The sequence below is a fragment of the Protopterus annectens genome, chromosome 7.part0 (assembly GCF_019279795.1).
Source record: "Protopterus annectens isolate FY-2018-M chromosome 7.part0, PAN1.0, whole genome shotgun sequence".
NCBI classification, from domain to species: Eukaryota; Metazoa; Chordata; order Ceratodontiformes; family Protopteridae; genus Protopterus; species Protopterus annectens.
In genome coordinates this window covers 1948477096-1948492833 of record NC_056739.1, presented here as the reverse complement: position 1 = coordinate 1948492833, position 15738 = coordinate 1948477096, and the positions used below count along the sequence as shown (strand labels likewise).

Genomic DNA, 15738 nt, shown 5'->3' with positions numbered 1-15738 from the left:
AGCCTAGTACCTACCTATGAAACTAAGGACAGTCCAACAAGTCTGAACAACTATTCAGAATACCTTATGACCTCCTCCCCCAGCCCGTTTTCTCTTCCAGAATGTCTGAATCTCCATTTTTCTCTTTGGCAACAGTTTGTTTCAGACAAATGTGTTCCAAAAATCATTCATTAGGGTTACAGATGGCAGTGGGAGGAAATTCATCCTTTCCAGGGGGGTCATTCTTCATCCTGCAGATCAGACTGTTTTGTTTCCACATGTTCTTCATCACATGCTGTCCCAAGGAGTAATAGAACCAGATCATCCTTCCCACTTGAGGAAGAGGTTTTTATTCAAGGATGTTCCTGGTCCCAAAGAAAGAAAGTGCTTGGAAACCAGTTCTTTACCTTTCTTTCTTTCTTTCCTAAACCTGTTTGTGATCATGTCCAAATTCAAAATGATTTTACTTCTCAACCTGTTACATCTTCCTCATCTTTGAAGTTTCCTGGTAACACTAGCCTTAAAAGATGCTTACAAATTCTTATTCATCCAAACTTCAGGCATTTCTTAAGGTTTTGTGTGTCTGGATAAAATTAGCAGTTTTCTGCCTTACACTTTTGAACTATCCACTGCAACAAGAGTTTTCACAAAGTGGCTAGTTCTAGTTATAGCTCACTGCAAGCTACAGGGTATCCATATTTTTCTGTATTTAAACAACTCACTTATCTTTGCAGAGTTTTTTTTCAAAACATCAGGAATCTCTCTCTCTTGAGTGAGAGATTTCTTGCACAAGCTGGGATTCCAAGAGAACATTCAAAACTTTTTCTTGACTCCCTCACACAGGGTTGTGTGCCTGGGATGTCAACTAGACACCTCAGTTCAAAGATCTTTTCTTCCACAGGAGGAAATAGATGTTTACTTATCTATTTTTTACTTCCAAGATTTTCCACCCAGTCTTTGGTCACTGCAAGGGAATACCTCAGGATTTTGGGTCTCATGGCGTCTATGACTCTCATGATAACCCTGGTAAGACTCTACATGAGAAAAATGCAGTGGTGTCTAAAATCTCTTTGGTCTCATCATCAGTACCCTTTATCTTTTCAGATCCAAGTACTGGGGTTTGTCAGAAGAGGAATCACTTGGTGGAGGCTACAGATATTCTTAAATCAAGGTCAACCCTTTTCCCTCCCTGCTCCAAAGCAGTCAGTCACCACAGCTACTTCAAACTTTGCTTGGAGAGCTGTTTCAGGAGATATAAAAGAGCAGGGGGTGTGGGAAACCTATGACAGATGCAAGCACATAAATATCAACAGATACTTGTCCTGATCAAGGCACTCAATTCTCTGAACCATCTTTGGTCTCTGGGACCCCAGGTGGCTGTGTGACTTGGTGGGTTAAAGTGGTTACAGATAGTGCCACAGTGGCCCCTACTGTGGTACCACAGTGATGTGGTACATCAACAAGCAAGGGGGAACCAGGTGATGCCCCCTTTGCAGACTAACCTTATTAGCTTGGGATATAGCTTCATAGGAAAATTTCACTCTATAGGCATCCTAAATTTTGTCAGAGCAAAAGTGTGTGGCAGACAAGCTGTACAGGACCAGAGCAGACCATCATGAATGGAAACTAGATCCAGGGGGTCTTCCAAGATTTGATCCATCTGTGGAGAGTTCTTCAAGTAGAGCTCTTTGCCTCCTCTCTGAACAATCAATGAGCAAAATTCTGTTTGAGGACTCTATGCAGGAAGGCCTGGAAGACAGACGTCTTTTCCTTTATTTAGGCAGAAATGTTCCTGTATGCCTTTCTACTAATATCCAGGGTACTTCTGAAGATTGAGAAGGAATCCCATAAGATCATTATTGTGACTCCCTTCTGGCCCAGACAAAGTACAGCTGTGTACACTTACCATAAATGTAGATGTTCGAGTGTATTCACTGTTGCAGTCATTACATTTGGGTAATCTGCTGGCAGGTTGCCCTCTGTTGGCCTGAATTCCAAAGTCTTGGGTCCTGCGTCAGTTGCTGTCTCCTCTTCCATGACGTCAGGTCATCAGGGGTATAAAACAAGCAGCCAACACCATTTTCTTTAGTTTTTCTTGCCCCAGATGTCAGGTGCCCCCAAATGGGGAGCAAATATATATATATATATATATATATATATATATAAACTATATATACATGCAACAATACAAACCTTACCTTCATCTACAAGCAAATACACCACATAGGTTGTAGAAGATAGTGAAGGAAAAATAAACTCCAGAATGAAAGGGGGATGGCGGGTGGGTAACCTGGACTGCAAAAGTGAATACACACGAACAACTGTATTTATGGTAAGTGTACACAACTGTACTACGTTCTTCATGTTTCACTGTTGCAGTCATTACATTTGGGTAGAATCCCAAAGCTATGGATGGGAGGCTGGAGCTAAACAGCATTAGGGGCGGCTATAAGGCCCTGCAGAACTGCAGTGGCAAAGCCTGCCCTGGACTTAGAGCATAGAGGCAAATGATAATGCTTTGTAAAGGTGTGAACAGAACTCCAAGTAGCAGCCTCTAGAATGTCTTTGGTTGGTACTCCTCTGAGAAAGGCTGCTGATGTAGCTGCAGCTCTGGTGGAATGAGACCTAATGCCCTTGGCCACAGGTTTGCCATGGTGTAAGTAGCAGAAATGAATGCAGTGGCTTATCCACTTTGAAATAGTCTGCTTTGAGATAGCCTTTCCTTCTGATCCTGCAGCATATGTCACTAGTAATTGCTCAGTTTTTGTTAGAGCTTTAGTCTTGCTCAAGTAGAATCTTAGCTGTCTGTGTACATACAAGGAATGCAGAATTCTCTCCCCCTTGTTCTGCGGATTTGGATAAAAGGTTGGCAGATGAATAGTTTGGTTAAGAGCCACACTGGAAACCACCTTAGGCATAAATGAAGGATTGGTCCTCAGAGACACCCTGTCTGGGTAAAATATGATAAAAGGCTCCACAGCCATGCACAGCCATGAAGGCCTGTAGCTCTGAGACTCTTCTTGCTGAAGTAATTGCTAGGAGCAGAGCTGTTTTCCATGATAAGAACTTTAGATCTGCAGTAGCAGCTGGTTCAAATGGAGGCAGGGTGAGCTTTTCCAACACATAATTGAGGTCCCATGCAGGTACTGGTGATCTTCTGGGAGGCCTTAAATTTTTGGCTCCTCTAAGATACTGCTTTAGTAAAGGATGAGAAAAGATTGGTGGCTCTGTATTGTAATGAGCCGAAATGGCAGAGGCATGGATTTTTATTGATGAGAAAGATAGGCCTTTGTCAAGCATCTCAGTCAAGTATTGTAATATCTGAGGAATATTTGGTTCTGCTGTATCAGTTCCTCGTGCTTGATACCAAGCACAGAATCTCTTCCATTTATCAGCATAAGATTTTCTAGTACTAGGCCTTCTGACTTCCAAAATGACATCCATCACAGCTTTACTGAGAGGTGTTGTTTGCATAACTACATGATCAGCCATGCTGCCAGGTTCAGTGTTTGGAGTTGACTGTGCAGGATCCGATTGTTTTGCTGGGAGAGTAACTGAGGTCTTTGAGTAAGGTCCAAGCTGGGTACTGAGACAAGTTCCTTAGGACTGGGTACCAGTATTGGTGTGGCCAGTCCGGGGCAATTAGTATTATCTTTGGTTTCTCTTGTCTAACTTTTAGTAGGACCTTGGGATGAAAAGGCAGAGGAGGAAAGGCGTAAACTGATAGGTTTTTCAAACTGCAGGATAGGGTGTCCACTTTCCATGCTTGTCTGTGATAAGTCCTTGTGCAGAATCTTTTCAATTGATAATTTTGAGGAGTGGCAAAAAGATCTATGTCCGGGCTCCCCCATTTCTGTGTTATCATGCTGAAGACTTATGGATCTAGTTTCCACTCGTGAGGGTCCATACGTTTTCTGCTTAAATCGTCTGCCAGTGTATTTTGTTTTCCTGGCAGGAATTGAGCTTGAAGATGTACTTGGTAAGTCAAAGCTGTGTCCCACAGTGTCATGGCTAGTCTGCAAAGGGGGTATGAATGCGTGCCCCCTGCTTGTTTATATACCGCATAACTGTGGTGTTGTCCATCTTTATCAGTAGTTGTCCTAGATGAAGTAAGTCCTTGAAGGCTGTCAGGGCATTTTGAACAGCTAACATCTCTTTTTGGTTGATATGCAGATGCATTTGTTTTGGGTCCGTATGCCCTGAATGCATCTTCCCACCAGGTGGGCCCCCCATGCATAATCTGATACATCTGTTGTTAAGGTTTGGCTGGCAGAGGGTAGAGTGAAGGCCCGTCCCATGTTTTGGTGACATGCCTTTGCCCACCATAGAAACTCCTGCTGTAGGCAGGGAATGAGAGGAATCAGTTTCCAGACTGTGACAATGTTGACTCCATAAACTTTTTAGGTACCACTGAAGTTTCCTCATATGCAGTCTTGCATATGGAATCAGTAGGATGCAGGATGCCATGAACCCCAAAGCCTGCAGAGTTTGTCTTGCAGAAGACTGGGATTTTGTTGCCATCAGTATGAAGTAAGTAGTCTGTTGCCTTTGTTTATCTGGCGTGAGGAAAGCCATCTGGGCAGTTGTATTCAAGCTTGCACCCAGGAATGTTATCTTTTGAGAGGGTATCAGTTGTGACTTATTTTCGTTTATTGTGTACCCTAGGCATATTAGAAGCCTTTTCACAAACGCCATGTGCTGAAGAAGAATGTCCTTGTTCTCTGCTTGAATGGGACAGTCGTCCAAGTAAGGATATATCTGCATATCTCTTTGTCTGCAAAAAGCAATTACTGGTGCCAGGCACTTTGTAAAGACCCTAGGCGCAGTAGATAAGCCAAAGGGCAGTGCAGAGAATTGGTAATGCATTAAGCCAGCCTTGAAACGGAGGTATCTTCTGCACGATTCCCTTATTGGGACATGCAGGTATGCCTCTTTTAGGTCTAATGTCACCAGCCAAGCATTCTTGCCCAGCATGGGCAGAAGCTGCTGCAAAGTTAGCATTGTGAATTTTGGAATGTCCAGGAATGTGTTCAAAATTGATAAATCCAGTATTGGCCTCCAGGCCTTGTCCTTTCTGGGTACCAAGAACAGTCTTGAGTAAAAACTTTTCCTTTTTCCTATTCTGGTACTGGCTGAATAGCCTCCATATCCATGATGGACGTAACCTGTTTCTGTGTCTCTGCCCATTGATTTTTTGGCAGATCCGGCCAACCGTTTGCCATTGGCAGAGTATGGAAATGGAATCTGTATCCCTGTGATACTATGTTTAGCACCCACTTGTCCTGGGTTATTAACTGCCAATTTTGAGCAAAAAGTGCCAATTTTCCCCCTAAGGGTGCTGCCAAAAACTAAGTGCACGGAGATGGCAGAGGGAAGTCATTGGGACTGTTTTCTATAGGGTTGTGATTTATCTCCTCCGGATTTGGAGGTAGAAGCATCCCATTGCTTTGACCTGTAAGAATCTTGTGCCTGGTATCTAGAACCTTTAGGGCATCTGGATTTACCCCTTTGAGCTCTGTCGGACACAGGAAAGGACCAATTTTTTGTAGGCCAGTGTCTACTGAATCTTGGTGGCTGCACTTGTAAGAAGTCTTTTACAGTTTGCATAGACTTAGCTTTGTCTTCCATTTTCTTTAAAACCTCTTCTGCTTTAATACCAAACAGAGTATCATGCTGTAAATGTGCATCCAGTAATTTAGCTTTAACATGATCAGGCAAATTTTGCTCTTTTAGCCAGGCATGCCTCCTAATCACAGTTCCAGTAACTGTGGCCCTGCAGGAGGCCTCCAAGGAATTAAAACTACATTGCAAAGTATGCTTTCCAACTTGTTCAGCTGCATGCAGTAATTCCTGCAATTCTTTATTTTCTGCACATTCAGACATCAACAACATTTTCTGTTTCAGCAATCCCATAACATGTTGATACCTGAGCATATGAAACTGGCAGTTTAAGGCCCTAATTGCCATGGTTGCAGATGTATAAACCTTTTTTCCCCATCTATCCAGTGCCCTTGAATATCTGCCAGAGGGGGTAGGATTTTTTGCTGTTGAGGCCTTAACTCCCTTTGGACCCTGTGAAATAGTTTCAGGGTCAGCAGCAGGGTTTCTAAATAAAAATTTGTGTGAGTCAGGGACCCTGTAATATCTGTCAGGCTTGCTGGGAGCCGGAGGTAAGGAGTCAGGAGTCAAGCTTGACTCTGAAAATACATCATCCACAATGTACCTGTGCTGAGGGAGAAGAAGGAAATTCCTGAGCCTCTTTTTGATTCTGAGAAATCTTGACTCTCCCAGTGAAAATGCTCCCTCAAAGTATGCAAGGTTTCTCCAAATGAATAATCCTCAGGAGGTGATGCAGATGGGATAGATTCCTTTGCATCAGAATCCTCATAGGGAGGTATAGATAATTCCTGATCAGAAGAAATAGAAACCTGATCTGAAGATTCATAATCAGTGTCTTGCCTAGGCCTCTTATCAGGAGGGGGTTGGGAACCCCTGATCAAGGTAATTAGGTCTTCAGCCATTTTTGATCATCTGTTTTTTAGGCATAGCGGCCTGTGCACGTGGCTCATGCGTCGGTTTTTTAGCTTTAGAAGTTGCTTTTGTCTTTGGTTTTGCAGCTGTCATCAGTTTTATATAAAAATGTTGAGGCCTGAATACACCCTCAAAAGCCTGTTCAGCGGCTCCGGACCCATCTGAGGAAGAGACATCAGTGGGTACAATACTTTGAGTATCTCGCGCTGTGCTGGACTCCACATGGGTCTCGGTAGGGGCCTGTGACTCGAAAGCAGCGGGTATCAGGGGCTGCAAAACCGCCTCACTGAGTACCGGCAAACCGTCGACTGGCTTAGGAGAAGCTTCGCCGTCGGTTTTGGACCTCGACAGTCTGTCTCTGTCCTTTTCCTTGCGTTTTTTGTGTACTCCGGTAGCCGGATTGCTATCCGACGACATTTCAGGGTAGTTAAATCTGTTTCCAAAATATTTTGAGGCAACCGACGCTTAATAGTGCGTTGGTTAAATCCAGCACAAAACCGACAGCCAGGCACGTTGTGATCAGGGCCTAGGCAAGGAATACAGTATAAATAGAAATCCTTATGAGGTATTTGCTTCCCACAAGTAATGCAATTAACTTTTTCTGACATCGGTATGAAGCAAGAAAAAAGTTTCCCCAACGGAGTACTTAGCCTTAGTGAAGACTTTGGTTCTGAAACTCGAACTCGAAGATTTCAGGAGTCGGCCGACCGGCATTTGCGAACTGCTTCTTCTTCGGGCACCGTGCGGCAAGAAAGACTAAAGAAAATGGCATTGGCTGCTTGTTTTATACCCCTGATGTTATGGAAGAGGAGACAGCAACCGACGCAGGACCCAAGACTTTGGAATTCAGGCTGACTGAGGACAACCTGCCAGCAGATTACCCAAATGTAATGACTGCAACAGTGAATCACGAAGAACATCCATTGTTCTCCCTTCTTTTGGAAATGGTCAGGGGCAATTACCACAAGCTTCCTCTCAGAATGGATCTACTCACACAAAAACAGGCGTGTTTAATACATCCCAACATCAATCATCTCCAACTGACTGCCTGGAAGATGGGGTTTTAATTTCTTTTAGGCACCTGTTTCCTGAGGATGTGCAGCAGGTACTAATGGAGGCAAGAAAGCCTGTTACTAGAAAATCATACACTGGGAAATGGAAAAGGTTTTCTAGTTCTTGCCAACAACATAACCAGCATGCATTCTGGGATAGTTGTTCTCTGTTTTTACAATATTTATCTGAGTTACTATTCTATGGCCTTTCTTACTCCTCTATCAAGGTTCATTCAGCAAGTATGCCCATGGATCCTTCTATTTCAAGGCAGTGACATGAGAAAATATTCTTGAAAGGGGTTTTTAACACGCCTCCAAGTAGACCAGTGACCCCTCCTTGGAATCTTAATTTTGTGTTAGACAAACTAACACTTGCTCCATTTGAGCCAGCTAATCTGGCTGACTTGAGGTTCAACTCTAACTTATTTTCCACATGGACAGTGTTTCTTTGAGAATTAATCCTTCTCTTACAACTAAAGTGGCATTTGAGTTTAATTTAAGCCAAACTAACCATCTTTCTGTTTTCTTTCCTGAACCTAAAAATTAGGGAGAAAGGATACTCCATAACTTGGATGTACACAGAGATAACTCAGGTACTGCCTTGACCGAACTAAATCTTTCAGGTCATCACTTTAATTGTAAATTTCTTGTGAAGGTAAGAAAAAGGACAACTGATGTCAAAACAGACTATTTCCAAATGGTTGTCTAAGGCTATTACATCTTGTTATATTCACCATGACAAATCTATTCCAGGCAGAGTCAAGACCCACTATACAATGACACTGGCTTTTTTTGGGAAGGGTTGGATTACAGTAGAATTCTAAAAGCTGCTACTTGGTCTTCTGTATATACTTTTACAGAGCACTATACCACTGGATCCCTTCTCTAGGTCTAGATCATGCTTCGCTAAGACCATTCTCTAGGAGCTCCTGGACCCTCTTCTTTCCACCTCCCAAATGTAGTTAACTATGCTAATCTAGCCATTTAACTAAGGCTACTGCAGCAGTAATCAATATGAAGAAAATAGTACAGTTGTCTAAGTTGATCTTATACCATAACAGTAGATGTTCAAATGATCAGCTGCTCCCTCCATCCCTCTTGGGTTTTTTTTTTGGATTTTTTTATGCCAGGGTGTGGACACTTATTTTTTGCTATTCCTAGCCTCATTCCTGCCTGGCCCAGGCTCATTCTCTTTGCTGGTAGGAAATCTCTGAAAGGGTTTGCTCCCAAACTTGTCTTTTAGTCAGCTCAGCTCACGTTGCTTGAAAGTTTGGGCACGTGGAAGGTGAGCTGAAGCTTTGGAAGCTGGCCAGCTGTTAAATCCTTGGCAGAATATAACCCATATAGCTAAGGTTACTGCAGTAGTGATCATCCAAATAGCTAGTGTTATGGTAAGTTCAACTTACACAACTGTACTTTAAAGTGCATTTTTCTGAATCTACAATATGTACATTAGAAGGTATGCAGATTAAAGGGAACTGAATATGCATCCATTCAACATTATGAAATGAATAAATTAAAAAAATTAAAAATGCTTTGAGCGTACGTACTGAATATTTCAAGTTCAGTGTCTTTAAAGAATATGTTTTTAAAGCCTTTCAGCAAATGTACATTTTATTTAACATTTGTTTACCGGTAAAGTCTGACTGGGATAGAGCCCATTTTCAGTGGAGGCCGGGGAAAAATGCTCAAGACGCATGTCTTTGGAATGTGGGAAGAAACTGGAGCACCCGGAGGAAACCCACGAGTACACAGGGAGGACATGCACAGAAGGCACCACAGCTGAGAAATGAACTGGAGAACGTCTTGCTGTGAGGTGACAACGCTAACTGCTGCACCACTGCCCCGCTCCTTTCACAATACTTTGTTTGAAGAAATGAATTAAAAGTATGCATCTTCCTTGTTATGAAAGCTTTTTTTGTAAGAATCACAATCTGATTTTTGATTAAAAAGCATGTAGTTAATAATTTAACTGCAAACCCGATGCATATAATATCTGCATAATTAACTGTTCTGTACGCATTATGACATGACAAGTAGGCTCAAAAGTGATCAATCAAGGACAGTTAAAAGGATTTACAAGGCAAACATCTATAGTGAAAATGCAGTTTAGTAAGCTATCATGAAAAAACAACTTCACAACAAAAACATGGCTTAAATGAGACTAAAGCATAAACACAGAGGTATAAACATAAACCAGGGCTGGTCTCTGCACAAACGAAAAATGTATTCCAGTAGCAAAGCTGCTATGACAATCACCTTAAAAGAAATTCATGAATTCATTTTTCTACTCACCTTCCTTGACTAACTTCAGCTGCATTCCCTGCGTTTTTCCCAGGACCCCAGCTGTGCCTTCTGAATGGGGAAATAGAGCGAATGGATGCTTGCAAAATGGATGAACGCAGGGGGACATCAGTAATGCTGTCTTTTTCTTCTTCTGTTTCACATATTGCTGGGCCACCATTACTTTGCACCACTCTTCCTGCCTCACAACTACTAGGTGAGTTCTGGCTGTTGTCTTCTTTTTTTGCATCTTGAGACAACGGGAGGGATGTGCTGCTGCCATGGAAGGAACTTACCTCAAAGGATATAGAATCATCTGTGGATGAACTAGAACTGGCACCTTCTCCTGCTGATGGCTCCTCTTCAGCCTGCAAAAAAGATAGTTGTATAAAACCAATGAAATTTTCCTGCAGATGGCAACTTACTTCTAGAAATATGAACTAAGAGAAGAATTCTGAACACTTTTTCAGTCTGCATGAACATTAAGTGGCAATTTGCAAGTCAGTGCGTAACAAAGGAAAAAAACAACCAGACTGAGTTTCATCATGGTACAGTTTAATATTGTGTTAGGATGGCAGTAAATCATACATTGGAATCTTCTGGTTAATTCAAAAGATGGGAAAAAAATTACAGTGCACATACAACATTATACACAAAATCGTACACCTGATCAGCAAAACTAGATGCTGTGAATTTGCTTTTTAAGCAAAAAAAAAGATATAAAAAATGACTGTCTTAACTTACAATCTTGCTTCAAAAACAACCCAAAATATTTACACAGCACCATTAACAACCTAATCGATCCTAATTCCAAGATGGCTGCACACTGAGCAACACCTTATTTCTAGCTCTCCCAATGTGAAAACAGAAACGCAGAAACACAGTAGAGAAAGCCAGCAGTAAATTTCACTAACTGGCTAGTAAGTGCACTGCCTGGATGCCAGGAATAAAGAAATATAGGAGACCTGGAAAAAAATGAGCTACAAAAAGTGAAGAAAAACACTGACGAGGAGAGTTCTGCAGCTGTTCAGCAAAAAGTAATGAAACCTTCAGACATGACTTCCAATAACTTACATGAAGATATAAGACAATTGCATACAGACCTGGTTAAAATAAACAAAACACTGATGGAGTATCTCAAGTATATCAACACAAACAACAAACAGCTGGAAAACTGGAAGAAGCTTTAAACAGATATTCAGATAAGATGATAAAGCTGCAAAAATCAGAGGTCGAAATAAAGAAAAGGCCGGATGAATATGAGATTGCTCAGGAAGAGTAGTTTCAAAAATAATAGAATTAGAGGACAGAGCACATAGGGAAAACCTGAGATTTTCAGCTGTAGCAGAGAAGCTGGAAGGAACAGACTGCATTAATTTTATGAAAGCACAAACAAGCAACTGGACTGGTATTCCACAGCAGGAGTTGTTAGCTCAAAGGGCACATCATGTGTATGCTCCAAATGGCTATAAGAAAGCAACCTAGACCTTTAAGAGTAAAGATGCAATCCTACCAGCAGAAGGAGCTGATTCTGACAAAACTGTGACAGAAGTACAAAGTATTAAACGTAGGAGACAGCAGAGTGCTTGTGGAGAATGATTACTCATTGCACACCAGGCAGAAGAGGAGCAAATGTATTCCACTATTCAGGGAATGTCGAGATGCAGGTGTGAGATTCAAACTGCTATACCCAGCTGTCTTCAAGGTATTCTTCCCTGGAAGGACAAAATCATTTTTGATAAAATACATGCTAAGGATGATATACAAACGTTTTTCCAAAAGTGAGCTGGGAAATAGGAGATTCTGCTTCTTCTTCTTCTGGTAATAAAGACCACATCTGTGAAACCTTTTCTACTGTTTCAACAGAAAATGTTGGAGAGAAGGAAGGGAGTGCAAGAGTTGACTATAAGAACTGAGAGTACGTTGGAATGAAGCAGAAACAGGATATTGGAGATGAACAGTAATAAAACCAGCAACTTAATATGGGATTACAATGCAATAATTATATTTGTGAAATACGACAGAACAAGAAAATCTGGAAATACTGGACTTTTTCAAAGTTTGTTGGATTTGTCTGGGACTCTAAAGCATATGCCCTACTTCATGTCATTAATATTCGGAAAAGTGCTTTGGGGAGGGCAAGAGGAGGGAGAAAGTTATCTGTAAGTAAAGGTTTTATTCTCTTAAACAGTACCAATATTATGGTATGTGGTTTTCTTCACGTTATAAAGTAAAGTTTTTTCCAATTAATGTGGTTTGTAAACAAGTGCTGCTGTTCTTTATTTTTTCTTTTCTTTCTTCTTTCTCTGTCTCTCTTCTTTTTCAGTTTTAAGCAATGTAGGCACTGAAATGTATATAAAAAAGCCTGGTTAAAAAGCATGATGAAAGACAGATTAATGTGCTTTTTCTCATTCTTGCATGGGGAAATGACTGGATTAAAATCTTACATTGATTTATTAACAAGTTGTAAAAGAGAGCAAGCAAATGAAAAAGAGCATTAAATATTATGAGGCTTTTTTAGTAAATACATGTAAGCTCAGTAACAATTCTGCAGCTGGTCTTCATGTTTCCATGGAAACAATCTGATAGACAGAAACTGGCTGCCTGGTTCTCATGTCACCATGGAGGCAGTCTGATAATGAGAAACTGGCTACAGTCTAGTGGAGACTGACAGGCTGAGGGAAGAAAAGAAAGAAAATGGAAATTGGCTAGAAGATAATGTTCTCTGAAAGCATGCAGGAGTTTTTCCAACATAGATAATGTTCTCTGAAAGCATTCAGGGGCATTCCCAAGGTAGTTAATGTTCTCTGAAAACATTCAGGGGTTTTCCCAGCTGGGAGAGCTACAAAGATAAGACAAAATCAATCAGCACTTAGTAGAAGCACAGGCTGTACCATGAGACTTAGCATGGATGAAATTGCTTTTAGGTTAACTCAAGTCTATGAGTGTGGCTGTCAGTTTGGGACTTTTGTTCCTATTAGGAGGGTAACACTTCAATATTTACGGTGTACATAGTTTTGTGTGTTAGTATTAAGTTAATAGGTTTTAGGGTGGTATTGGGAGTGTAAATTTTGAGGGCTTTCGATAAAACAAAAAGTTTTATAAGATGTGACTTAGGCTCAAATGGATATGGCAAGAAACAACTGTACAAAAATTCAACCTGCCAAACAGTGTATGCATGTAACACAAAAGCTGGACCTAGACATTTAACAAACAAGGTGTTATAGATAAAAGGTGGGAATAGTAACTTTTTAATACAATTATGCTTTCTTTAATGTCTTTAAATGTAAATGGCCTCACAAATAAATACAAACAAGAAAGAACAGTGAACTACACTAAAAATGCACAGTGCAAATAGCTATGTTACAGGAGACACACACAGAAACAAATGAAGATGTGAATTTGATAAAGAAAATTTTTCAGGATGGTTATTCAGCAGAATACCTGGGATGTGACCCATCTGATCATGAAAGGGTTCACATCAAGATCTAAGGATGTAATGGTGCCCCTCTACTCTTCCCTCATCAGACCCATTATTGAGTACAATGCACCAATTGGAATGTACCTGGCTAAACATCTCCAGCAGCTGGAGAGACCACAGAGGTACATAACCAAGAAAATTACTGGCCTCAAACAGTTGCCCTATGCAGCACCATTGAAAAAGCTAAGACTGTTCTCTGTTGCATACCGCTTTCTCAGAGGCGATCTCTGTCTAACGTACAGAGCCATGTCCAACCCAGAATTGTTGAACATGCTCCATCTTACCAAAACCAAATCTACTCGAGCTACTAGGGATATAAACCTCAACACAACAATGAACAGAACATGCTGGAGGGATAGATTCCCTTTGCAGAGACTTCCCTTACTATGGAACAGGGTCCCGATCTACATAAGACAGAGCCCCTCACTATCACTCTTCAAGAGGAACCTTGATGAGTGGATGGGTAACAGAAAGTTCACACCGGGGATCACACCAACAGCACTACTAGATAGGGGCCAAGGGTACTAGCTGCTAGTACAAGGGTCTAGGGAACTACTAAAGGGGTGGTGAATACTGCACAACGTGGCTGGGCTAATATATGCCTTTGGGCAGATAGCTCAGTACCAACCTATGAAGGAAAAGAGAATTACATATATTAATTGCAATAGGAGCTCCAATAGTGACAGAAGAAGATAAAAAGATAATAATGGCAGATTTGTAGTGCTAAGGGGCTATTGACAAGGGAGGAGGATTACACTGGCATGTATTTACATTCCACCTAACACTGCTGTAATAGAACTTAAGACAATTCTGGGAGAAATTATCAATTTTCAGCAAGGAATACTACTTATAGGTGGGGACTGGAACTTGATTTGCAACAGTGATGATGTGTCAGGGGGGCAGAAGGGAAAAATATAACAAGTAGGGTAGATTTTTGAACAACTTTATGAAAATATTTTAGCATCGAAGATGTGAATTCAGTAACAGGAGTTTAGAGTGAATTTACATATTATTCCCCAAGATATAAAACTGGGCTAGAGTAAAGAGAATTTACATTTCACAGGAACATGTGCATTTAATTGAAGGTCTTGATACCCACCCAATAACCATTTCAGATCATTTGCCAATAATAGCTAAAATAAAAACACAAGCTTTGTTTGTTTGTGTCTTTTAGCTTTTCCCGGTTAGGGGTCGCCAAGGCGGAACTCCGGTCCGCTAATGACTGGCAGTAGATTTTGTTATGTGCTGGCTTGCCGGGCCTAATGCACAACTTTCAATGAAGGAACGCCCATTCACGCATGTCGCCACACAGAAGACGCTCTGAGAATCAAACGGGCAACGTCTAACTGTGAGGCGACAACACTACCGCAGCACCACCACCGCAGTAAAATAAAAACACAAGGTAATGAAATAAAAATTAGACATTGGCGCTGTCCCGCCTAACTGTTGAAAAGAGAGGAATTTAAGGAATGGGTAGTGGAGATTATTCAGGAGCTGTTAGAGAGGATAGAAATTTCTTTTGAAAATATAGCTAGGGAGTGGGATAAAATTAAGGTGGAGATTAAAAATAGAGTGGAAATAAAAGAAAGGGAGCTACAGTTAAGAAGTAATAAGAATTATTTAGAGGGAATGACAAATCTGAAAGTATTGCACAACAGGGGAATCTCACAGAACAAGAAGAGGATCAGCTGCAGAATACTAGGCAGAAAATAAGGGATTACCTCAATAATATGTACAAGCTTGGAAAGATTGCTGTAAGCAACTTTTTTTTGATAATAACAGTAGCGCACAAAAACTTTTAACAGAACGACTCAGGCAACAGAAAGTAGAAAGGGCTGTCTCCAAACTTAGGGAGCCTATAACAAAGAAGGTAACGAGATCCTATAGAGGTATTATAAATATTTCAGAAATTCTAAGACAGTCTCTATAAAGCAGAGAAATATGAAAATCAAGAAAAGATACAAGTGGGAATGTTTACAGAAGAATTAAATATGCCAAGGTTAGAGGAGGATGAGGCTCAATTACTAACAGTTATGATAGGAGGAGCTGAGATAAAAATTGTGATGTATAACCAATCTACAGGAAAGTCCCCAGTAATAGATGGTATTCTTGTGGACATTTGGAAGCTAGGAGGAAATAAACTGATAAAGATCTGGAAGGTTTTGTTTAACAGTATCTTAAGAGGAGGAAAAGTACCGCCGTTCTAGAAGAAAACAATGATAACTATTACTACCTAAAGAAAGTAAGGATCCATCAGATCCAGCTTCATACTTACATACAGCTTCATACTTACATACATGCCCATTTCAATACTAAACAATGATTATGAAGTGTTCATGTCTATACTAGTTAAAAGAATGGCAAAAGCAATGCCAAAACTGATAGATATGGATCAATGTGGTTTTGTGGAGG

General features: G+C 40.9%; 1 protein-coding gene across 1 annotated transcript in view; it reads right to left on the bottom strand.

Moving 5' to 3' along the window:
- AKAP13 (A-kinase anchoring protein 13) overlaps positions 1-15738 on the bottom strand; it is a 2349678-nt gene that overhangs the window by 1157875 nt on the left and 1176065 nt on the right. Inside the window, exon 5 of the mRNA XM_044078370.1 lies at positions 9858-10213. Coding sequence (XP_043934305.1) covers positions 9858-10213 — 356 coding nt within the window. The remainder of the gene's footprint in view (positions 1-9857; positions 10214-15738) is intronic.